Source organism: Tetrao urogallus, assembly GCF_951394365.1.
Source record: "Tetrao urogallus genome assembly, chromosome: 19".
NCBI lineage: Eukaryota > Metazoa > Chordata > Aves > Galliformes > Phasianidae > Tetrao > Tetrao urogallus.
Genome location: NC_136832.1, coordinates 8,457,737 through 8,483,711, shown reverse-complemented (window position 1 = coordinate 8,483,711; position 25,975 = coordinate 8,457,737). Strand labels below are relative to the sequence as shown.

At 35.6% G+C, this 25,975-nt stretch overlaps 1 protein-coding gene across 1 annotated transcript; it reads left to right on the top strand.

Annotated features, from left to right (window-relative positions):
* Positions 1 to 359: 359 nt before the first annotated feature.
* On the top strand, positions 360 to 23,996 carry C5 (complement C5; the record flags this gene model as incomplete). The annotated part of the gene is made up of 41 exons (XM_079544916.1): positions 360 to 424; positions 1,236 to 1,428; positions 2,072 to 2,234; positions 2,862 to 2,932; positions 3,405 to 3,496; positions 4,292 to 4,374; positions 4,784 to 4,874; positions 5,161 to 5,266; positions 5,923 to 6,049; positions 6,131 to 6,246; positions 6,457 to 6,657; positions 7,238 to 7,441; positions 7,943 to 8,149; positions 8,328 to 8,477; positions 9,326 to 9,455; positions 9,768 to 9,833; positions 10,384 to 10,584; positions 11,256 to 11,346; positions 11,762 to 11,838; positions 12,497 to 12,636; positions 13,276 to 13,497; positions 14,025 to 14,085; positions 14,658 to 14,747; positions 14,973 to 15,185; positions 15,328 to 15,403; positions 15,785 to 15,944; positions 16,397 to 16,492; positions 16,822 to 16,993; positions 17,170 to 17,375; positions 18,249 to 18,401; positions 18,792 to 18,854; positions 19,218 to 19,299; positions 19,910 to 19,961; positions 20,668 to 20,770; positions 21,501 to 21,575; positions 21,667 to 21,772; positions 21,965 to 22,051; positions 22,360 to 22,449; positions 22,808 to 22,891; positions 23,448 to 23,586; positions 23,867 to 23,996. 41 exons carry the CDS (start codon positions 360 to 362, stop codon positions 23,994 to 23,996), a joined length of 5,034 nt encoding a protein of 1,677 aa, XP_079401042.1.
* Positions 23,997 to 25,975: the final 1,979 nt, after the last annotated feature.

The window sequence follows — 25,975 nt, the reverse complement described above, 5'->3', positions numbered from 1 at the left end:
CTTTTCTGAAGAGCAAACAGAATCAGACTATTTTTTGCTACCTCTGAAAAGGAATTTCTAGGCACTTATCTAGTGGGAGAATGTTAGGGTTGATACAGAATTGCTCTGTATATATTAAATATTTTAAATCCTAAACTAAAAAAAAATAAAAATCCTGACGTTAGCTGGTCAGAATTCTGTGAGAGTTAATGAATTTGGAAGGGCAATGACATTTCAGTAAAAGCAAGACCTGCAGTTAATTATTAATGGCGAGTGGCATGTAGCACCACTGTCAGTGGTATTTTTGTTCATCTGCAGCAGCAGTGAAATACAGCTTAATCCCAACTTGTTGGCATTGTGGGTGTGCCGATTGAGGCACTATGGCTATTTTAATATATTTTTTTCTTTTAGTATTTTCTGGAACAGCTTTTAGCCAAGAAAAAACGTAAGTAAAACAAATGCAGTGTTTACTGGAAATGTTACTTGATTGCTGTCAGCTGTATTAGGTGAATAGGTGCAGAATTTCAGTAGAGGCACTACAACAGAGACTATCCAAATAAACATGTTCTCACAGCAAAGCTCACTGATTTATGCTAACACTAGAAAAAGGGTTGATGCATCTCTAATTGCTCTATTTGCTGTCAGCAAAAGACGTAGAGTCAACTTCTTACCTGCAATGAATTCTTAACATGATGACAAGATAAATATGGAAAAAAGTGAAGCCTGTGCTCACTAGATTCTCTGTAGTGCCTGAAGACGGATATTATGCTGCAGGTTGGAGGAAAGCTCTTCTTTAAATGTCTGTTTTGTGGTTGTATTCAGCAGCGCTTTTGGTTCTTCTGTTGACAGTGGTGTGTAAGAAAGGAATCAATCATAGTGCTCTCGGTGTTTCAGAAAAAGATGAATGTTTATTGTTCAACAGCACTTCATATATATTTGAGATAGACTGTGTATTCATGTATTAAAGCCTGGTTTGTGGAGTAATGCATACTTCAATTTATAAAGCACTGAAGAAATTAGAGTAATCCTACAGAAGTTTGCTCACATTTGCCTTTACTGTAAATTGCCCCATTTATTCCAGTAAGAGCTGTGCTGGTGGGAAAACTACACAAGTGTACTGTTTGGAGCATTAACATTTTAAGGGTTCATTTGGGTTGGTTTTGGCAGTGTCTACGTAAGTGAATTGCAAATGAAAGTAAGAAACATGAAAGTATAGCTTCATTACCCTTTTATTTTTTTTTACATTTCATATGCAGATACGTCCTTACAGCACCAAGAGTCTTTCGAGTTGGGACATCTGAGAAAGTTGTAGTTCAAGCTTTTGGCTATGAAAATGAATTTGCAGTCAATCTTGCCTTAAGAAGCTTTCCAGATAAGCTTGTTGCTTATTCTTCTGGCCACATTTATTTAAATCCAGACAACAACTTCCAAAATTCTGTAACTGTAACAGTAAGGAATTCTGACTTTTCTTGGCATGTTTTTATTGTTGCATTTAGTTGGAAGTCTTAAGAAAAGACTGTACTGAGTTTACGGTTGCTTAAAATGGGAGGGGAAGCCTACGGCCCTCATTCCTCAAATTGCTTTGTGTACTTTCTTTTATTTTAGTTTGTCTGAAATTGAAATTATATTGGATAAAGTTAGTGCAGAGGAATGAAATCGAAGTTAAATAATTTAATCAAATTATTTCAGAAACATTATCAGATTCAGTAACATTAAAAATATAAAGAGGAAGGAATGGAGACGTGTTTGGTACGGACAAGATGCCTCATCTGAGCATTCAGAGTAAACCAAAATATAACAAAGTTTCATCTTGTTTGGCACTGATAAGCTCTAAAGGAACTGAGATGTAACCATAAACCTTGATGACCTGAGGCCCAGGGAGCAGGAAGCTCAGCAGGTTTTACTGAAAGCTGACAACAGATTTTTGCTGAACTGTGATCACCAGGGAGGTGTAACTCGAGGTGACGCCTCCCAGGAGCTGCTTCTCACTCTGCTTCCCTGTTCATCCAAATTCATCCCACCTCTTGACAAGAAATAGTGCAGAAAATCTACCTGAAAAATATAATAATATTCTTTAACTGTTCTCTCTCAGCTTCAGCCAACAGATCTAGCAGGCCCAGAGGACTCAGTCAAGTATGTGTATTTGGAAGCTGTTTCTCCGCATTTTACCGGTTTAAAAAAAATCCCTGTTTCCTATGAGAATGGATTCCTTTTTATTCACACAGACAAACCAATTTATACTCCAGATCAGTCAGGTAAATAATGCTCATTTCTCCTGGCTGCTATTATTATTTGTATTTTATAAGCCATTTACAGATTGCCAAGGAATTCAGATATAAATGTCCTTAAACTCTTGGCTCATATGATCTCATATGATAAGAGTTGTTGTATTGCCATCAGCTACTATTTAATTTTTTAATCAGCAGAATAATACTTTGAAATATATTTGATCATATGGTAAAAATTAATAATTTCTCACCATATCCTCTTCTCTGGGTCCTCACCTCTCAATTGTCCTGAGAACATACTGAAAATACACATGTTTGTGTAGAAATAGTGGTGCATGAATCCTTGGTTTTACTGCAGAAATGATATGCCGTGATTTTAATGGTAAGAATTATTTTGACTGTGATGATTCAATATGGAAAAGTATTGGTGCAGGATCTTTCATTGCTAGCACGAATAAATATTGTCTGGGCAGCATGCTGACCAAAGATCAAGCACATTCCATAAGTACTAAAGACAAAACTCTAATAAAGAAATAAGTTAAAAGTTTTAGGTTTGGATGGGCTTGTTTTGTTGGGTTTTTGTTGTTGTTGTTTTATTTTGTTTTAATATCAACAGTGGTATGACTTTGAGATCTGTTATAATGAATCTTACAGTGAAAGTCAGGGTTTACTCTCTGAATGAAGAACTGCAGCCAGCTCGGCGAGAGACTGTCCTGACTGTTGTGGTATGTTGTAACTGCATTTAATTTCAATATGTCGTAGCTCACAAGAATAAGAATCCTAGTTACATAGGAAATTGGTGCTATGGGCATACAAGAAAACTGTTAGGTAAATGTTTTTGCAGGTATCTTTTAGAAGATCTAAAGAGGACTTTGCACTCTTAAATTTTTTTCAATTTTGTGATGTAAAACTGTTACAAACAGAGGAAAGAAAAAGCACAAATTATCCTTAATATCTAGGGAGACAGTTTGTGAGAGAATTTTGATAACATGATTTTTATACAATTGTTTATTTCATTTAAGATAGAAAACTTATCAGCAGCTCCTGTACTGTATTTTTTAGCTAAATAGGTATTGTTCTTGTAGTAACTTTCTAGAACATGATGTCGTGCACAGGTTTCCTCTGAGGTCACTGAATTAAGATTTTTCCTTTTGCTCAGAATGATTTCTGCTCATTCTCTTCTGTTGTGATTTCAAGGATCCAGATGGTGTAAAAGTGGATATCATAGAAGAAAATGACTTTACTGGAATAGTTTCTTTTCCTGACTTCAAGATTCCTCCTAATCCCAAGTAAATATATTTAATGTTCTTTGAGAACCTTTAGCATAATTCTGCCTTTTCTTAGAGGCTGTCAGAGTGTTCTCTGCTGATACACAGAGTGTGTGTAACTTGCAACTGGGTAACTTGTGACATTTCACATGATGTGGTATAGTGGTGTAGACAGAGAATTTATGACGAAGCATTCTCCTTTTTAGTTGACTTTCACATGATTTTTTGTCTGCCATTTCATACATTCAAATAACCAGCATTTTTCCAGTAAGAGCAGCACACAAAATACATGCCTTTACAGTTCTCCCTTTGGTCTTGAGAGGGTGCTGAAGATACACTGAGTTGGCAGAGGCATGCTAGCTTGAAAAGAATGTTTTCTGACCAATTTATTATTCATTGGGAAGTCAGCAATAATCTGAACCCATATACAAAATAATTTTGAATCCCTTTTGAAACTGAGTATCTGCTAACAGTAGATGGAATAGTTCTTATTTTGCTATTATTAACCCAAAAGATTACAGGAACTGGTTTCCTATAAGTTATTGAATGTAAATTATATTTGTGCCTCAGTGCTGTAGTTGGAGAGAGAAGGACCCTAGCAGAAGCCTGCGTGACCCTTTGGAGCATATTTCTCAATTACTGTGTTTCAAATAAATAGTAGAATCTTCTCAAAAAAGCATTGTACACATGCAAAAAGTCAGTGCCAAGTTTTTCTACATGGTTGTTAACATGAGTTCTTGTTAAGTAGCAATTTTTTCATTTTCAGTATCTACTTTTTAATTTTAAAAATACAGCCTGATTGTTGATTTTTTGTAGGTATGGAATTTGGAAGATTGAAGCAAAGTATAAGAAGAATTTCATAACTTCAGCTGTTGCAAAGTTTGAAGTAAAAGAATATGGTAAGGCATGCCTGAAATGTGAATCTTCATTTTTATGTGCCTTCTCCATGACATTTAAATATGGCAGCCATGCAGTATAGAGTAACAAAACTCACAAATGCTTAAGGTAGCACAGCCTACTTGAACAGCTATAGGATGCAATATAGTGCCAAGTGGCAATATCAACTCAAGATTGTATGAATACAACTTCCCTATTAATAGTTATTCTTCTGTGTGCTGGTAGTTTTGGCATGGTTGCATTGATACAAAATGTGGAGAGGGCAGAAACAAATAACTTTAGGCTTTATAACTTGCATTGCACTGTGGAGAAGCTGACAGCTGTCAGTGTGTGTAGTGGTATCTTTCTGAGTACCTTCTGGTCATTGTTTTTTACACTCAAAGTGCCTTTATTTTCTACTCCTTTTTTCAGCTATGCCAAGCTTTTCCATTGTCATAGAGCCAGAAAATAACTTCATTAGTTCTGATAAGTTTGAGAACTTCAGGATTGCTGTGAAAGCTAGGTAAGGAAATTTGCCTTTGATTTCTAAAAGGTGTGTTTTTCTTCTTTACTTCAAGAACAATTTTCTTGTGTTGAGAAGCTTCCTCTTTCCCTAGAAATCGTATCATTACAATCCTTTGAGCTCTGCTACAGAATTAAGTGAACCATTTAAAAACTCTTAGGAAGTGATTATTTTTCAGTGTAGACATTTCTTTTCCATTTCTTGCTTAAAAAATCACTCTTCTTAAAAATCATGCTTTATTGCAGCCATTGGGTAAAAACATGTATGTATTGGGTTTTATTCTCAGCTACTTTTATAATAAAAGACTTGCAAAGGCTGATGTTTTTCTACGTTTTGGAATAATTGAAGGAACTGAAAAAAGAATGATGCCTCGTGCAATGCTTGTAACTAAGGTAAGAAAAAGGAAGCCTAAATTGTGTAGACTTCACCTGCTTAATTCAGTGCTGATCCAATTCTACTGAGGCTGGGAAGAACGTGTCCCAGCTCTTAGTTTGCACTGGCAGCTATTCAGTGTCAAATTTTCCTTTCTAATCCTTCACCAGCCACATAGAAACATACTTTGCAATAGAAGTCAGAAGCAGCATCTCAAACAGTGTAGCTGCAGTCTGGTTCATTTGTTCACTTGAGTTGCAATTTCTGTGAAGTACATTTTTTGCTGTCTGCTACAGAACAAAAGAAATCAAATGTAGGACCAACGCAGTAATAGCAATTCACAATCAGAGACTGTTTCTCCCTTTCTCATTTAGTTTGGTCTTTTTGATTTAGTCATTGAAGAATTGTAAATGCCACTGTCTTTTCTAAATGAGGAGAGAGAAATCTGTGTTTGGCCTGCATGCAGATTTTGGAACATGTGCTATTGATTCTTTAATCATTTATAATTGTAAGGAAGAAAGAATTCTTTCTTGTTGATTTCTTTAAAAATGTCCACCTTTGATTTTCTTTGAAAATAGTGAACAGAAACATGCTGAAAATAGAATTTAGGTATAATTTACCTATCTATTATTTTAAGTTATTCACTGTAAATGAATAATTTTCATTTTATTTCAAGATTAGAAATGGAGTTGCCGAGATCAATTTTAACAGTAAGAAAGCAGTGAGTTCTTTAGGATTTCAAAGCCTGGAAGAATTGGATGGGTCATATTTATACATTGCAGCATCAGTAGCAGAGTCTATGGGTGAGTTGCTTTCTGACTGGTTTCAATTGAAATTAGTAGCCCTAGGATGCAATTATTAAGACAGGCATAACATTTTGTTAGGTGGCCTCAGCGGTGAAGTGGAATTTTCTGGAGTCAAATATGCTGTATCTCCTTACACACTGAGTTTGATTGCTACTCCACTCTTCATAAAGCCTGGACTTCCATTCTTCATTAAGGTTGGTTAAAGGAAGTATTACTGCTCATTACAACATAAAACCCATCGTGTTACAGTCTTATTATTTTTTGTGAATATTACTGTAGATCTTAACACGCTTCTGATTTCCATTGCCTGTTGACACTTTTTAAATTTGCTGTTGTAGAAGGTTAACCCCTTGTTTTCTGCTTGAAAAATGTCATTCTTGAAAGAAATATTTTCTGATGAACAGGTGCAGGTGAAGGATACAGTGGATCACTTTGTTGGAAACATCCCTCTAATTATCACTGCAAAATCCTTTAGTCAACAGATGGATGAGACAGAGTTGATTTCAGAGGGTTCAGAATCTGGGAGAAGAGAAACAAGCATAAATGATGGAACTGCTTTGTTTGTTGTTAACATCCCACCAGATAGCAACCTACTGGAGTTTCAAGTGAGTTAAGTTCTTCCATTAATTTGTTTCCTAGACTGTTAAACTGTGTGTTTTTTCCAGTGTTCAGCACGTGGTAAGATTTTGCTCTCAACAGGTAGTTTACAAACTTAGACATTGTTCCCAATAGTCAGTTATGAAACCTAAATGCTATAATAAAACATTACTTCTATATTTAATTGTGTTTGACATAATTCTGAAGCAAAACATCCCAGTTAATCACGTAGTTATTTCATAGTACTCAGATGTTTTATTTAATAAGTGAATTATGCGAACTAATCTCTGAGTGCTGCTTTTGTTATGGAGAGGCGTATTATTGACATTTTCTGCTCTACTTTCGTATGTGCTTCTATAGTACAATTTCTATTTGATTTTGTGTTTATAAATATTTTTATTAAAACATGAAAGCCTTTAGATGGCTTATTTTATTAGTCTCTCTGAACAGTATATTACAAAATGCTTTTAATATTGTGCTTATTTTCTGAAGCGTAGCTTGCTACTTAAACTATTCAGAAGTCAGGACACACAGGTCTTATTTCCTTCTCTGCTACAAAATTTTGTGGACTTTTAATTATCTTTTCAGGTAAGAACTGCTGATCCACACCTTTCAGATGAAAACCAAGCAACCAAAACCTATGAAGCAAGAGTTTATTCATCATTAAGTCAAAGTTATCTTTATATCGACTGGGCTTCAAACCACAAAATACTGAATGTAGGGGATTTCATAAGTATTAACATATACCCACGAAGTCGATACATTCACAATATACATCACTACAGCTATTTGGTAAGTCATGGTGTTTCCACATGGAATACTGAATTGTGACTGGATGTATCATCCTAAGTGAAGGACTTTGACAGTCAGGATCTATCATCACCAGAGGATGCATGCTGCTCACACAGCTGTTCAGATTATGCACACTGCCTTCTCTAAAAATGCCAGACCTGTGGTAATAACTTGTTACCAGATTCATGTTTAAATTATATGTTAAAGCTATATTATTATGAATTCTTGTCTGACATAGGCTGGAATTAAGAAGTAGTAGTGCTAATCTCAAGAGCTATTTCGTGAGCTGAATCACCTAAGGAAAGGAAGACAAAGATGCATAGAGACAGCAGCTGTTGTTATAGAATGAGGGAGAGCTGCCTTCCCTTGAACTAGACACACTAGTGCTAACTGCATTTTTGTGTGTGCTGGATTATACCTAAATGAAAATAACTATTATGCATGAGAGACATTCAACTTCAAATTTGTCTTTTTTTGTTCTCCATCATCTTTCTATTACAGATCACATCAAAAGGGAAGATAGTCAGCTTCGGAACTCAGAAGAGAATTAAAGATTTGGAATATGAGCATCTGTCTTTACAGATAACTCAAGAAATGGTTCCTTCAGCACGTCTTATTGTTTACTATATTGTGGGAGAAGAACCTGCTGAGTTAGTAGCTGATTCTGTTTGGCTAAATGTGGAACAGAAGTGTGGGAGTAGTCTTGATGTGAGTAGTAAAATAGGCACTGAAATTTGTGGGTTTGCATTCATTTTATGATCAGATTTTAACTTGGTATTACACAACTTCTTTAACGCTTCCTGATCTGTTGAAATGTCAACTTTTGGATGCATTGATTTTGAACAATGTATTTTGAAGATTACTGACATTTGTTTCTTGTTTATAGATTAAGTTGCTATCGAGCAAAGAGACACATAAGCCAGCAGAAGTTGTATCACTTAGCATGAAAACACAACTCCATTCCTATGTTGCTTTGTCATCTGTTGACAAGGCAATATATGGAGTAACAGGAAGAGGAAAGAGAGCAATGGAAAAAGTTAAGTAGCAGCCAAAAAAAGAAAGATAAATTGCTGTTTGTTTTAGGTTCCTATTCAAATCACTGTTACATTTTATGCCTTCAATAAGCCTAAAAATAGAAGAGAAACCTAGAATAAAATCTGTGGGTTTAATTCTGACGGTTCCAAATTATAAAAATAAGTAATTTACAATGTCTTCATTTCCAGTAAAAGTAAATTTTGATTTTAAAACCAGATCTGAAAGGTCTCATCAGAAACCTTCAGACTTGGTCAAAAATAGGCTGTGGTGTCAGAGAGCCCTGTGCTCATAGAGGCACAAAGTCTATATTTGCTTTTTTATTTCTTCCTATAATCTTTTCAGGTTAATTTTTTTATGGCATACTTTTAAAATGTCATGGCAGTTACTGTCACGTTCATTGGATTATAGAGGTTTTCAGTGCTTGTAGAGTTTTCAATACATGTATATGTTAAGTAAACATACATATCACTGAAAAAAATTCCATTCCTGTTGTGCAATATAGCAGTTCTTTGACACCTTGAAACAGTCAGATACAAAATACAAAGGAGTTTAATAGGAGAATATTTCTAAAAGTTTTAAACAAGCTAGATTGAGTATCAGAACTGTTATAAATACACCTCTGCCTTGATTCTAATGACTTATTAGCTCAGATGTGTGCCACAGAAGCATGACTGTGTTGGTTCTGGTGGTTGAATTAGTCCAATTTTTTTAAATGGTAAGCTTCAGGGTGTTGTGAAGACATTTTCCAGACTAAGGTTGCCTTTCTGCATGTCTAATTCTCTCATTTATCATATGAAATATATAATCTGTTCCACATTTTAGTTAGATGCTAATGCATTTATTCCTCAGATAATGCTGAAATTGGAAAAGAGTGACCTTGGATGTGGTGCTGGAGGAGGACAAAACAATGTTGATGTGTTCCGAATGGCTGGCCTTACATTTTTAACTAATGCAAATGCTGATGATTCGAATGAAGCAGGTATATTCCCTGGTTTTAAATGTGAAATTATGGATTTTCTCTCCTGAAATATTCTCTTGAGACTCAGAGTACACTGGAACTTAAAAAATACTTCATAGGAATGTATGTAATACAAAATGGAGTTTTCAGGTAGAAAAGCACTATGGTTTGTGGGTTGGTTATTGCAATTGACTTATTTTTAAGAAAATGCAATAAATTTAAAATGTCTCCCAAATCTGGAATGTGACTTTATGGGTATCTTTTTAAGTGGTCTGTGTTATTATCAAAGAGGTCCTGTGTTTTGTACTTACTTGATTTTTTTTTTTTAAACAGGTGGAAAGTGCAATGAAGTTATAAGAACCAAACGGTCTGACTTTGAGGAGCGAGTACTTAAAGAAGGTGTTCACAAAGTTCTTTAAAAGATATTTTTTGACAAAAGGGCCATGCCCTTTACACATCAAGAAAATGAGTGTTTGTGTAATAGTTTAAATTACTGTTATTTGTGTAATGTAATGGAGAGACTGACAAAGATGGAAGATGGCATTTAATAGGACCCCATTTATAAAGCCTCTTATACATCTGCTCGGTTTAAAATCAGCAGAATTTGGTACACACTGAGAATGTAGCATATATGTAGGATTGTTTTTTTTATTTTCTGGAAAGGCAGATCTTGGAAACACACAGTTGTACCACACAGCAGCCACCTGCTGCCAGTGACCAAGGCTGATAGAACAGCTTTTGTCTTTTAAATCTTACTGTACTAAAACTCCTCTAATTCAGAATTGTGACTAAGTGCATTTTAAAAAATACGTGTTCGTGTTCCTCCTCAGATCTGTACCTCCAGAGAGACTCAGCAAATTTTAGAAGTAAGAGTTGCGTGGCTAATTAAAATGCATGTGAAAATTAAAACTTTATATTAAGGAAGGGAATTGTTTTATTGCTATTTCAGCATCCAAATATAAACATCTAGAAATTCGAAAATGCTGTATGCATGGAGTAAAAGTATATCCAGTAAGTGAGACTTGCAGTGACAGAGCCCGGCGAATTCAGAGTCATCCAAAGTGCATTTCAGCATTCATAAATTGCTGTGAATTTGCAAACAGACTGCGGGAAGAAGAGCCTAATAAGCTCCTAATATTGGCAAGAAAACGTAAGTTTTAGACTCTTTAGACTCTCGTAAGTTTTAAGACTCTTGTGTGGACATGTAGAGACACTCTAGACTCTACTAGAGTGTGAATAAATGTAGAGGTGACAACTTAGTTAATCTGTTCACCCTCTCTGATTACCTCTTGGGATTTTTTCAGAAGGAATTGTGCCAGTCTCCATAGACTTTGACTTGTTACCCCTACAGAGCAGTTCTTTGTTCTGATAGAACTGCTGGAGAGCTATATTCTATTCATCCATGTTTAGAACAAGCAAAAATGTGTTGATCGTGTGAAGAGAATGTTAGTTTGAATGCTTAACTTGGAATCCTTTGCCTAGGCCTAAAACAGCCAGTAGGTAACATCTCAGGAATGATCAGTGGGAATGTGAAATGTCTTGTGTCTCCTGTTCTCTCCCTATAATTGCTTGTTAACAGGTTAATCTGTCCAGATACTGAATGGCTGTCCATATGTATAAATAGATGAACTGGAATAAACAGGCTCTTGATTTGGGTATTCAGGTACTTTTTTTTGTATCAGGACTAACCTGAGGCAAATAGGCTTATAGAATACAGTATCACAAAAGGAAGATATAATGATTTTCATGCCTTTAGTGGAAGGCCTTTGTCAAGCGTTTTTTGGTTGTTTATTTTTCTCTTGATTTACTCATCTTCTACAGAATTTGAGGCTCTCTTGGAACTAGATGAGACAGAAGTTCGAAGCTATTTTCCTGAAAGCTGGTTATGGGAAGTTCATCAAGTTTCTCCACGGTACTTCTTTTCTCAAGGAAATTACTAACATCATCAGGTTACTTTCTATAAAGTAAATGCTAACTTGAGATAACCTGTGTAACTTTACACACAGTCACAGTGTGTGCTAGGATGCAGTATTGTGTAGGCACACTCTTCCTGTCATGTTCTACATGCAGGAGGTGCTGTCTGGCACCCAGATTGAGTCCCTTTTCTGTTCACTTTTTACCTTGCTAAACACCAGCTTCCATGAAGTCAGCTAAAAACAAGCTTATTCAAACGAAACCCAGACTTTCAGTTCCCAGTGCTCTCGTCTTGCCTCAGACACTGCAGTTCTTCTGTGCACCTGCTGTTTTTATGTTGATCAGCTGTTGGTGTTAGCGAATAGTTAATGTATGAATGTGCTGACTGTAAAGAAAAACACTTCCAAACACAGGTCAAAGACTTTGTCTGTCACTCTGCCTGATTCGCTGACTACCTGGGAGGTGCAAGGTGTTGGCATTTCTGATAAAGGTAGGTACTGCAACCCAATTAAGTTGTAGCCAAAGAATTAGGTAATTTTTCAGTCTGGATTTTGTAAAACCTCTCAGTTTAGTTCCCATGCATATTCTCAAACGTTCATTTTCTGGTTATAAAAGAGGAAAAGACAACATAAAAATACATATTTTAGGGAAATGAAATTACTTCATTTCCTGCTATGAGGGTAAAAATGGCAGTGCAAGAGAAAGGTGGTCCAGCCTAACGACTTGTATTTGATGGAGGCCCATAATAAAGAATTGAGAAAGAATATTAAAACATCACAAATAATGAGTGACTCCTCCATAGCACACCTGTGCTGTGACCTGCTGTCAATATCTTGGGAACCTGAGGAGAGAAAGAGATGGATTTTCCATTAGATATGGTAGTTTAAACAGAAGAGTTTCTTTTAGTTTTGGGAACAAATAGAAGGAGCAAAAGGACTACGATGTCAGCAAGCATATGAAAGAAATGCACTTGAAAGTGAGTATGTAAAAGAAAGTATATGTGAAGAACAGGAAGCAACAGCTTTGGAAAAAAACAGGGCTATTTCAAAGTGCATTTTTAAAAATGATAAATCATCAGTAAAGGTGGCAAGAATGGTTTATCAGAAGGGAAGACAAGTAGCGTGATTTTATGTGTTTCATTTTGTTAGGTATATGTGTTGCTGCACCACTGGAAGTGCAAGTTGTGAAAGACATCTTCCTTAGCATTCATGTTCCTTATTCTGTGGTGCGAGGAGAACAAATTGAATTAAAAGGATCTGTTTATAACCACAGAGCTTCTGAAATTAAGGTAATTTGTCTTCCTGAATTTTATTGAAATATTAACAAATAAACTGAAAAAAAAGCACTTCCTCTATGAGTACCTATTATAAACAGATCTCTTGATCAGGTTTATGTAGTCCTTCAGGAAGAGTTAAGTATGCTCTGCTATACTATGTAACAGTAACATACGTTAATCAGTTCATTTCCAGCCATTTCACTGACTATGATGTTGTCATGGATTTGTGTAGCAAATTTGTCCCATAAAAGTTGAAATACAATCTTTCTACTCCAAATGTTGGGATAAGATATCAAGTATGTGATGGGATTTTTGGAATAATGTGCTCCAGAGCTAGCAGGTTATTTTGTCCAGGGACTTGATGCAAAAGAGCTTCTTTTAATGAAGTACATTTAAAGTGAGATGCAAGATTATTGAAAAGTATGTAAAGATGTCTGTGATCCCCAGACATTGCTAAGGAACATTTGTTAATGTGTCTCTAGTGCAAAAAGCAGCAATTCTGCAATTAACACCAGTAATATTTGTTCATTGTAGACAGAAATAGAGTATTACAGTAATAGAATGCTCAGTATGATAGTTCAGTGTCTTCAGTATTTCTCTGGTAGTTTGCCTGTTGTGAAGATGAATATTTAAAATCTTTCAATGTTTCAGTTCTGTGTTAAAATAGCAGCTGGAGATGGAATCTGTTCTTCTGGAGATTCTGCAACTTCTGGAACAAGGATGCACAATTGTGATTTGAAGAATCTGGGTGCTGGTTCCTCAGCACCAATTACGTTCAGGATTCTTCCTTTGGAATTAGGGCTTCACACCATCAACTTCACACTGCTGACAACTGGGAGCAGTGAAACTGTGGTTAAAACATTGCGTGTAAAGGTGAGAGAAAAATGATTATTTCTGATTTTCATATTGATTCGATTACAAAAAGAACAAAATATATGAAATCAATATATGAATATTGCTTTATGTTAATGTTATTTTACTCCCAAATATCATGTGATATCATAGAATTAATTGAGGTGTACGCAGTGGAAAAATGCATAGCAGGGTATTTGTGTGCATTTTATACCTTGCATGTGAAGACTGTCAGAAATATACATGTGTATCCAATTGCATAAGCGAGGAGAGCGTGAAATTCTAAACTGCTTGGTTCTGATTTTCAAATGCTTAATCCTATTTCACTGAAAGATATTTTTTGGAGGGGGATCTTACACTTTCCTGAGCTTTCATTTAAATCTTTTGTTAAACCTTCTCGAATACTTTTGGGAAACAGATCATTAACTTAAATATATTGTGGAACAGTCAAGTAGAACTCAGCTCTACAGAAGGATGCAGAAGGCAACTAATGTATTTGTGTGTAACAGTGTTACTGTTCTCTGCTTCTTTCCTCCTAATGCTTACAGCCAGAAGGCATTAAAAAAGAACTTCACGCGGGTGTCACTTTGGATCCACAAGGTGTTTATGGTATGAAAATTGATTCTATGCATCTGTATATATTTTCTTTACTTTCTCATTTTCTGGATTCATGCAGTTACGATGCTCAAGTTTTTTGTGATATGAAAAGATTGGCACTTCTCTGTTCTGACATATTCTTTGTGGGACGAGTCCAAGGATGTCTTGTCCTCCCATTGGCTTACAAATCCAGCTCTAAATATCTAGCCTTTGAAAAAATACATTCTTGAGAAATAAACCATTATGTATTTTTAAAAATATGATGTAATGATACTTTTTTCTTTGTGTGCTTGAAAGCTGATCAACAGGTATGTTAGTACTAAAGATGGAATGTACTCGTTTGATCACAGCTGACTTATGAACTCAAAGATATTTCCTCCTAACAGTAAAGACAAAAGTACAATTACAGTGTTTGCATCTGTTCTTTTTCAACAGATGATACTGTATGCATGCATATTTCTACTTTTCATGTCATTTATTTTTGCTGCTATCTTAGACAGTTGAAACATTTAAATCCAAATGTTTTATCTTAATTCTCTACTGATTTAGATTTTGCTGTGTTATATGTGCATCTTCCTTTGTAGGTTCAATCAAGAGACGACAAGAATTTCGTTATAAAATTCCACTAAACCTGGTCCCTAAAACAAAAATTGATAGAAGTGTCAGTGTAAAAGGTAAATTGTATTGAAGCTTTTGATATACTATTACTCCATAAACTTAAACTCCCTTTAAATTTGCATGCATTTATTCTTAGTTTTTTGCTTTTTTTTATCTTTCTAGAAAAGGCTTTGCAGATCACTTAATAAAAAATGATTGCTTATAAGTCAGTCAGATTCTGTCCTTGGATTCACTTTCCTGATCATTCATTTAAGTCAGTTTTGTTATTATTCTTTCCACAGGACATCTTTTGGGTGAAGTAATTGCCACAATCCTCAGTCCTGAAGGTCTCAGTACTCTTACGAGTCTGCCGAAGGGCAGTGCAGAGGCAGAGCTCATGAGTATTGCCCCAATATTTTATGTGTTTCACTACTTGGAAGCATCAAACAACTGGCATGTACTGGGTCCTGAAACCTTAACTTCAAGAACTCAAATGAGGAGGAAGATGAAAGAAGGTAGAAAAATATAACTTCTCTTGCTTCAGATTTGTAGATCTTCATGGACTTTGCTGAATAAGAAAGATAATGTATCTGAGTGAGCAGATGTAACCTTAATGTCTCTTTTTGTAACTTTCTTTCTGCCTAATATATCCCTTAGGAATTGTAAGCATCTTGTCATTCAGAAATTCTGACTTCTCATACAGCATGTGGAAGAACGGGCAAGCTAGCACATGGTGAGTTGGAAGTCTTTGGATTTGCATGAATGGAAGAGGTTTGAGTCAGTCCTTTGCTTTCATACTATAGCTCATTTTTTAAAGGGTGATATTTACAAGTAGGACATGTAGCATCATAGTGAGTTCGTATCCTGAAGCATGGTATTTGATCCCTATTATAACATTATTTACCACTAATTATGGCCCACTTATCAAATTTAAAATTACTCTCCAATATCTCTTTGAACTGTGGGAGTGCATTACATACCTGAATCATAAACAATGCAAATCTGTCTAATCTCCAGCAATTTGAGAGCATCTGCAAATGAAAAATATGAAATATTCATCAAATATGAAATATGAATGAAAAACAAAAAATAATGTATTTGATTTCTTTGTCAGGTTGACAGCTTTTGCTTTAAGGATTCTTGGACAAGTGAATCAATATGTAAATCTTGATCAAATTTCTGTTTGTAATACACTTCTGTGGTTCATTGACAACTGCCAAATGCCAGATGGTTCATTCAGTGAATTTTCAGATTATCAACCAGTGAAACTACAGGTATGAAAACTGCAATGTTTACTGTGTGTGCAGAGCAAGAACTGAAGTTACAGAAAGTGCAAGATTTTCCAGGCTGCATTTCACCAGAAATCTAGTTGGGAGAATTCTGCCAATTTTACCTCTTTGTAACTAATTTAAAGAACAGCACAACATTACAAGTTTTCCTGTCCTCCCACTAAAAGTAGCTGTGTGACAATTCTTAATGTTTAGAAAAAATAAATGTGTAGCTTGATTTTACAAAATTATAGACCTGGCTTGAGGACAAATATGTTTTTGTCTCTTTTACTAATGTGCTCTTAGCTACAAAAGACTCCACATATTTTCAGGTAAAATCAAATTGATATTTCCTACAGGAATTCCTATTTCTTTCCTCTCTTAAAACATAAAAAGTTGTAATTATTGAAATTAACTGATACTTCTATTTAATTATATTTAGATATTTTATTTTCTAGGGTACGTTACCCAGAGAAGCTAAAGAAAAATCTTTGTATCTCACAGCATTTTCTGTTATTGGAATTGAAAAATCAATTAAAATGTGCCCTACTCAGGTAAATAACATTTTTATTTCTGCCTGCAGTCATGTTCTGGGATTCTGATTTCTCTATTTTCTTTAACATTTGTTCAAAGAAATCAGCAGGATTTTTTACAGTGACAGAGGTTAAGATTTAGTTGCTTTCAAAATTGGTTAAAGAACAACAATGAAATTCTAGATCACTTTATGGTAAACTGTAGAAAATACTATGCAATCCTATATTGTCTTGATAGATGTGTGTAATCGGTGTATCTAAATATGCATTGTATATGTAAAGTATATACATATACACACACATACATAAATGTCTTATACATGTAAGCTGTAGTCTGTTTATTTTTTCAGAAAATCCATGATGCTAAAAACAAGGCAGGAGATTATTTGTTGAAAAACACACAGGCTGCTCAAAGCCCCTTTACGATGGCAATAATTTCATATGCTTTAGCTCTTGTGGATTTGAATCATCAGGCTGCAAGATTGTTGTTCTCTGCTCTGAAGAGGGAAGCATCTGTCATAGGTATTGCTTATTAAATTCTCTCAAACTGTGCATCAGGCTTGATCCCCAAGTAGATTGTTCTGATCATCAGCTTCTAGAATAAATGTCATTTATCTTCATCTCTTATATATGCAGGGTGCCTCCTTTTCCTCTTGAGCTGCATAGACAACTTGAAACCTTTTTCTGTACTTGTGTAGGTGACCCTCCTATCTATCGTTTTTGGAAAGATGGTTTTAAAACACCAGACCTACATGCTCCCAGTTCTGTTACTGCACAAATGGTTGAAACTACAGCATATGCATTGCTTACTGCTTTGTTAAGAGGAGACAAGAGCTATGCTAATCCGATCATCAAGTGGTTGTCTGAAGAACAAAGATACGGTGGAGGATTTTACTCAACTCAGGTGAGCTTGTAAATACTTTGTTCCCATTCCTCAAGTGCCACAGTCTGAGAAACCTTAAGAGGATGCTATCATTAGATGACCCTGCTTGACAATGTCCTGTACATGGCACAAGCATTGAACAGCTCTCATGCCATGGTTTTCTTTGTCTCTTGGAAATACATATTTTTGTGAAGTTCATTATAAACAGAAATTTGCAAGCTGATTCCACTGACTTGAGATAAGCTGAACGAAAGGAGTCATACCAGAAGGCTGTTATAAATCAGAGTCAGTTATAAAACAGAATATTTCATTTTGTGACATGTTTGTTCTTTTTTCCCCAAAAAATGAGGTATGCAATGTAAGAGGGTTTGCAGTTTTGTTTTCTGTGCAAAAACTGTATTAGAATAGAGTGGAATAGTTCAGTTGGAAAGGACTCATACAGAGCTTTGAGTCCAGCTGCCAGAGAACTTCAGGTGCTGAATGCCTCTTGAACACTGACAAATACGGGCCATCAACCACCTCTCCAGGAAGCCTGTAGTGATCATACTATGTAGAACATTCCAGTTCATACAAGGCTCCTGATCTTTTCAAATTATAAGGGAGAAAGAACAAATTGCAGAGAGAATATGACAGGTGTTTGCTATTTACTGTTTGCTTGTCTTTTCTTTAGTGCTTGCATTTGTTTGTTTAAGTTGCACAATTATGCCTGTGAGAATAGCTGTGAGATAGCTTAGCTCTGTCTGGAGTGTGCTGCCATGCTGCATGAGCTCTGCAGCAGGTAATGGTTACCAACAAGTGTCATCCTGTTTAAGTTGCAGAAAATGAATTGCTTTGTAACAATTTTTTTTAGTTTTATGTTTCTGTAAGTAAATCTTTAAAATCATTTGCTGACAGGATACTGTTAATGCTCTTGAGGCCTTGACTGAATATTCCCTTCTTGTCAAACGGCTTCATCTGGACATGGGTGTTAAGGTTGCATACAAAAATCATGGAGACCTGCATCTATTTAAACTGACAGAAGATAATTTTGTGGGAAGAACCGTGACAGTGAGTGAATGGCATCTCTTCTGAAAAGCCAAAGCAGAATTCTGTTTAATTTAAGTAGTTCTATGAACTTTAAAAGCACTGCCAAATTAGCTTAATCCATTGATAAACTGGTATTAATATGACATAGAAAGTGTTCAAGGAATTTGCTTATCTGCTACATTTAATCATTTAGTGTGGTTTTTTTACTGTATAACTCATCTCTGCTTGTTCCTCTCAAGTTGTGTTGTTGTGTTTTTTGGTGGTGTGTTTTTTTTTTTTTTTTTTTTTTTTTTTGTAGAAGCTGTTTGTGGCCTTAATTTGTATCTGAATATAGAAAAGACAAGCAGTTCATCTGGCTTCAGTTATCTTCTTTACTATTAAAACTATTTATGTTTAACACCAATCCCTTAGGTACCTTTGGATGATGACATATACATAAGCACAGGCAGCAGCACTGGCATAGCTACAATAAATGTAAGCATGCAACCCGTTTCTTATTGGTATCTCCTGTTTGTTAACATGACTGCTGAGAAAGAACATGCAGCTTTTCATAAGCTATTCCTCTTGTTGCCCTTACTTTTACACTGAAAGGATGGATGTGATTTTGGCCGTTTTGTACTGAGCTGATGTAGGACAGTGTGTGGGCTAGTGTTTACATTCATAAAACAATCAGGACTTGTTCATGCAGTACTTTTAGTCTTCTAAACACCACCAAGCCAGAGTTGTAGTTTTACTTGTCTCATAATCCTCCAACTCTGACGTGTCAATGTTAGCATTTGTATGCCATATTTGAGCATTGTTTGCTGTTCCTGTACTGTGCTATCTGTTTGTTTGTAGGTGAGGACAGTATATAATGTAATGGGCACTTCTGAAGAGTCATGTAACTTTGAATTGAAGATTGTTCCAAGGAGAGATGATGGTAAAGAGTTAATGTGGTTTTGAATATTGCTGATTGGGTCAGTGCTTAGGTGGGGGAAGCTTGTTTTGTTTGTCAATGTGCTTCTTATTAGGAATGATATTAATGAATTCTTCCACTGGAAAAATTGCTAGAAGCTTTTTTGCCCTTTTTGAATCTATTGTCTTTTTGTGAATGGAAATATTTTTAGTGTGTTTATGTTGTTGCATTTTTACTCATTTGTAGAAGTGCTATTACAATTGAGGCAGTGAGAAATATAAAATTCTAGCAGAAGAAAGAAATATAATAGGAGAGTGGTTTGTGGTAAATTCTGCGAGGTACTGAGACTTGTACAACAGGGTGTACAAATGCATTCTGAGCTTTTGCTATGAAGCACTTTTAACAATTGTAGTACATGATAAATCATAGTAAGCATTAAAGCTGACATTTTTCCCACATTATAAAATACTTTGGTGTTGTTTGTTTGTGACTGGACAATGGGTTCACATGAGAAGTAGCTACCAAAGCAGTTTTTAAAACTCTGTTTCAGTTATGAGAACAGTTGACAAGAATTTGGGGTTGCTATTTCTGAAGTGTTTTCAAATCACTTCTTTGACTCTTCTTGATTTAAAAGGTTACAGAGGGGAAGATGGTGAGCCACTTGGGCGCTTGGAGGCTTGTGCAAAGTAAGTACAGCTGGTGGGGGTTAGTTGGGTAGTTTGTTATTATTTCTGCAGTGATTGAGCCAAAGTTTTGTTTTTAAATGTGTCATTTAAATTCAGTGCTGGTTCCAAACATCCTGGATTGCTGAACATTCAGCACTCCTATTTGCAAAGGAGTAATTCCCATCTCTTAAGGGATTTGAGTTGTGCAAGGAAATATATTGTGGCTGTATGTATACATAATGAAATTTCTCTAAGAATGTTATAAGGACTTTCTGCTCTTATATTATTTCTTAGTTATTGTTTTCATATTGCATTAAGTGACATTTATATTCAAATCTTTTTTTTTCTTTTTTTCTTTTTCCAAGAGAGATTAAAATGATTTGTCTGCTAATCCTCCCTTGTTAATAATAACATCTGGTCTTCTGATCTTGTTTTCTTCATTTTTCTCTATGCATTTGTGTAAGCAATAATCAAGACAAAGGTCATTATTCTTTTGGGAAATAGTTTTCATTGATTGATATCTGAGTGCTCCAGGAAAATAAGTATTAAGAAAAACTCCTTTAAGTATGAGAACTTTCACAAATCTGAAATGATTCATCCTGAATATATTTCTTTCTGATGGTGTTATGAATGTTGATAGTTTTCCTTGAGATTTCTGAGGTGGCACGCTGAAGATTATTTTTAGTTTCAGTTGTGTTTAAGTAATTTTACTTTAAATATATTTTAGGTACAGGCCCAGCACAAGGGAGCCACAGTCAGGATCTGCTCATGCAGTGATGGACATAAGTTTGGTTAGTGGATTGGAAGCAAATAGAGAAGACTTATCTACTGTAAGTATCAAAGAACATCTTCCTTCTGCTGGAGATTTTTCTGACATCTGTGATACTTACTATTCTTCATCTCTCTCTGTTAAACTAGTAGTGCAGATTCTATTATATTCATTCTATTTTCGTTGCTGCAAAGTACTTCTAATGCTGATGAGAATAGTCTACCTAAGTGTAGAATCTGTAGATTCAGATCACCTTCCTTCTACTGATCAGAAGCCAGACATCTAACTAAAGCTTGTAATACAGGCTCCCTCTGTGATCAGTGGAAAGAGAGAAGTGAATAGAGACTGGCTGCCATTTGTGTTAGGATGATGTTAATCCACCTCTGGAGGGGTTTTATCTGCTAAGTGTGTCGAGGATTCTCTTAGTGTTCACACCTGTTAGGTGCCTGAAATCTGTGAGATGAATCTCCACTGCAGCATCAGTCCACCTTTACTGCAAGACAAAGGCACTCTGAGTTATGGGATTTAAATGGGGTGCTAGAAATGGACACAAGTATCCCTTTAAAGACAGTTAGCTTTGTAACTCTTCGTTGTCTTCATGCAATGTGTAAAAGGAAAGTTTCCTTTAAAAAAAAAAAAAAGGCAAAAAAATGAGAGTATAAGCATCATAAGAGGCAATTGGAAAATAGCTTTTTAGGTCTCAAAATTGTGTCAAAGCTACTGACTGAAAAATTTTCAAGGTCATCTAGAAAACTTTATCCATTTTTTTTTTCTGTTTTTCTTCCCTACAGCTTGCAAGTGGAGTCGACCAGTTGGTAGCTGATTATGAGATAAAAGATGGGCATGTTATTCTGCAGATAGACTCTGTATGTTACCTCTATCGTAACTGCAAGAACAACTTCAATTCTTTCTGTATTTCCTTTTCACAGCTTCTTCATTCATGTGTCTTTCAAATAGGTGCCAGCTGATCAGTTCCTCTGTGTTGGGTTCCGAATAAGTCAACTTTTCCATGTTGGAATGCTAAATCCTGGCACATTCACTGTATATGAGTATCATGCACCTGGTATGTATTCCATGTCTCCACCCTTGTGCTTTTTAGCTCTTTATACCTTTTTTGAAGGCTACATTTTTCCCTTCTTCCACAGCTTTCTCATCCTTGTTATTTTAAGCACAGGTAATTTCCGACTCACAGAATTTCAGTGCTATTTTCCTGGTTTCTCTATATTTATTTATTGTATCTTTTTGGATCTTGTAGATAAAAGATGCACTGTATTTTATAACCCGTATGGAAATGAAAAACTTGTGAGGTTGTGTGAAGGAGATGAATGCAGATGCATGGAAGGTAAACTTTTTAAAAGATGTTCTTCTATTTCATTTGGTGTGAAAGTGCAGTTTAATGCTTTGGACAAAATCATTTTAAACCACAAAGAAAAATCCTCTGTCCTGTAAAGATACACCTTACTTGCATTAAAAAAACCAACCAAACAAATAAACAACAGCAAAAAAGTTATTGTTACACCATGCACTGCCATCATTACGGTGTTTGTCAGTTACAGTAGATTATCTGGATCAGGTAGAAGCTCGTGATGTTTTTTGGGAGGATGCTTGATGACACTGCCTTAACCGTTTGTATTTTCTCTCTCAATGTAGCTGAGTGTAGCAAAGTACAAGAAAGACTGGATCAGTCGATAACTGCTGATACCAGGAGAGAAGCTGCATGCCAGAATGATATTGCATATGGTAATATTTGAATTGTTATTACTTATTTCTCATGCTTTTGCTAAAATTTAAGATATTTAAGAGACATGGACATGACACTGGGAGACACGGGTTAGTGACAGGACGCGGTGGGTGAGGCTGATGGTAGGAATTAATGATCTTGAAGGTCTTTTCCAATCTAAATGATTCTGTGTGACTTAGGGGTTAGGAGAAGTTGTGGATCATCAGATAAGAGCCAAACAGTGTACAGCTGCAGTCATAATTTTATCAGAATTTAACACAAAGGGATGCTGTATCTTCTGCCTGAGCATCTGTACGACATTTGAAACGTACTGCAGGAAAAAGGAATAAAAAACCTTTGTTTTGTGTTGTTTTGCAGTTTACAAAGTGAACATCTTATCTCGCAGTGAAGAAGGTTACTTTGTAAAGTATTCTGCAACTATTCTCGATTTGTATAAAAGAGGTGAGTGTCCCATTTCTACTGCATGTAACTATTTCACTTAGAGCAAGTGCTGTTTGGTGGATATTGCTGAAGCAGATGACAAAAATCAAGAGTCAAACCCACTCATTTCAGGAGAGTAAAAAACCCTAGCCTCAAATACAGACTTTGAACATTCTTGTCCTAAGAAGGGCAGTGTTTGCACGATGTTTTTAGAAAGTTTTTCTGTATTATAGCTGTTAACAGTCCTAAACCGTAATCAGTTCATCACCTCTTAAGAGATAAAACAAGATGGACATATTCCTGCTGTTTTTCACCCATTTTTTGTTTGAGTTTAATCAATTGGTAAGTGGTTTTAATTAATAGAAAATTATTTAATCTGTACAAGGTTTATTTACCATTCTATTTCATTTAGCAATAATTTGCAGGAAACATGTTTACATCAGCAAATTTTCCTGTTATACAGTAAGTGGCAAATAGCTCACTGTCCCACGCCATAGGACACATTAGTGTTTCCTAATACAAATGTGATGAGAAAGATTCTTCTTATGTACTGCTCAATTTTTCAATTCTACTTCAGGACAGGCTTTTGCTCAAAAAAATAACGAAATTACCTTTGTTAAAAAGAAGACCTGTACTGATGTTGAGCTGAGCCCTGGAATGCAATATTTGATCATGGGAAAAGAAGCCTTAAAGATAAACATCGGTTACAGTTTCAGGTAAGAATCTTCCATCAGAATGTGCTGTGCTGTCAGGTGGCGAGTTTCTGTATGCCATAAATCTCACATAGTGTCTGATGTGTTGTTTTTTAAGCATCAGTTCAACCAGCAGTCAGTCAACCGATGTGTTTTCAGCCGTGTAAATTTAAAATAGGGCTATGAACAGAAAGCAAGCTATTTCTTATTGTATTTCTTTTTCTATCTGATGGTTTTCTCCCCAGATCTTACTTTAAAATATGAGCATTGTTGATCCTTTTTTTTTTTTTTTTTTTTTTTTTAGGTTCCAATATCCTTTGGACTCCAGCACTTGGATTGAGTGGTGGCCTTCAAATACAGCGTGTACATTTTGTCAGGAGTTTTTAAACAGAATGGAAGATTTTGTTGAAGATCTCATCATCAGTGGCTGTTGATCTACGTGGAGAATTTTTAAATTAAAAACACAGATCACATCTCATTTAAGAAATCCTCAGTTGTTTAGTAATTCGAGAACTTAACTGTCATGATTATTACCTTGGAAAAAACTCTTGGCTTGTATTTCATAGCCATTTTTTTATTACCTGGTAATTTTCAAAGTATGTTTTTTGAGCTTGGATGGGAGAATAATGCAGAAGACTTCAAAGACGTTTGAAGTCAGATGAACTGAAAAGGAATGATTGTAAAAATAACATGGAAAAGACTGTCTTTTGCCAGTAGCAAAAATGCCTCAGAACACTGAAATCCAAAGTCTTGTAAAAACAACCCTGCCTTCAGCACACACACTACAGAAGGAAAAATAAAATGGCTTATTAAATAATTTTGCTAAAGCTTTAATTTTCAGTTTCTTAGACCTGCAGATGACAGAATCTTGCTTTTTTTTAACCTTTGGTTGTATCCAGGCACTTAACATTTTTCATTCAACATTTGGACAGAGTAACAGATGTTTAAATTAAACAATGCTGAAGGTTTACTAAGTTAAGAAATTACAGATTGTTCTAGTCCATTTATTTTAACAATGCATTGAAACACTGCAGTGTATTTCAGACAAACAGCTCCCACTCCCTGCAGCAGAAAGAAGCCATTTTGGAAACCTATAGTTCATATTCAATAGGCAGAAACTTCACATTTTGTAACTAAACAAACTGAATTTATCATGCTGAAAAACAGTCAATATGGCCTTCAGTATAGCTGCAATGTTTCAGTTATGGACTTATAATTGCTTGCATTGAAGAATTGAAGATAGTTACTTGCAAATTATTTTGCTGTAATACGAGAAAATCCCCTTAAAATAATGCAAACTGTGTTAGTCTAGTGACTGAAAAATGGCAGTGTTAAATTAAGGCTAAAAAGAGACTAGTCGTGCTGTTACAATGAAAAGTACAGCATGTGTTACAGGGGAATCTCATTCTGAGAGAGCTTGGATCGAGGGGTTCCCCTTGCTGCTGCTGACTAAGAATTTCAGTCATCACCTGGTTTGGTAAGTCCTCTCCAGAGAAGTTGTTACATGAGATATTAGAACCAACTTTGAATGTTCTTGTATGTGATGGCTTGTTTTTTTTCCTGATATTGTTAGTATGTCATCCATGTATGTAGAGAAAAAAAGAACATTTTAAAACTTGTACTGTATTTCTCACAGCTTCTATTTTATGAAGACCAAATTTTGGATACTAACCCTGCAGTCTTGGTTAATAAATTGTTTGAACAATTATGATAATAAGTAACAACACTATAGTTTCTATTACAGTAATATGTAAAACTCCTGTGGAATTTGTTAGTATTTATAACAAAGCAGAGCTCTGTGTTAATTTAAAGACTGCCCAGCTATGCCCATGAATCATGCATAATATCTTGTTTTCCAAGTAGATACAGCTGTTTATCCTTAGTTTTTTCAAAGCTGCTTTAGTTTTGAAAGTCCTTTTGCTAGGAAACCTATTTTACTAAATACTAAAACCTAAATTACTCCCCTTTTTATTTAGGCATCCATGTATCTTAAACAAAGGAATACATTCAGCTTTTGAAGCATTCCCAGTTTGCCACTGTGATAGAAACAGTAGAGGGAGTGCAAGAACACAGTTTTTGTGCAGGTCCTATAAACATCAGTGCTTTACTGCCTCACTCCCTGAAAAAAAGAACTGTAACAGAAAAGTTTCAATGTCCAACTACTGAAAATGCTCCACTCATTTCCTGGTGGATGAAAAACACACGTACTTTACTGTATAGAGCTCTGAAGTCGATTTTGTGTCAGCAGGAAAAACCACTTCCACCTCTGCAGAGATCTTAGTCAACAAATCCACCACGGGACAGGAGCTGTGATCTCTGGGATTGGTGGGCACATTCTGGATTTGCCAGCATTACAGTTGGGACTGTGGGACAACGTCTGGGCAGGGGATGCAGAGCCTCTCCTGATCAGAGC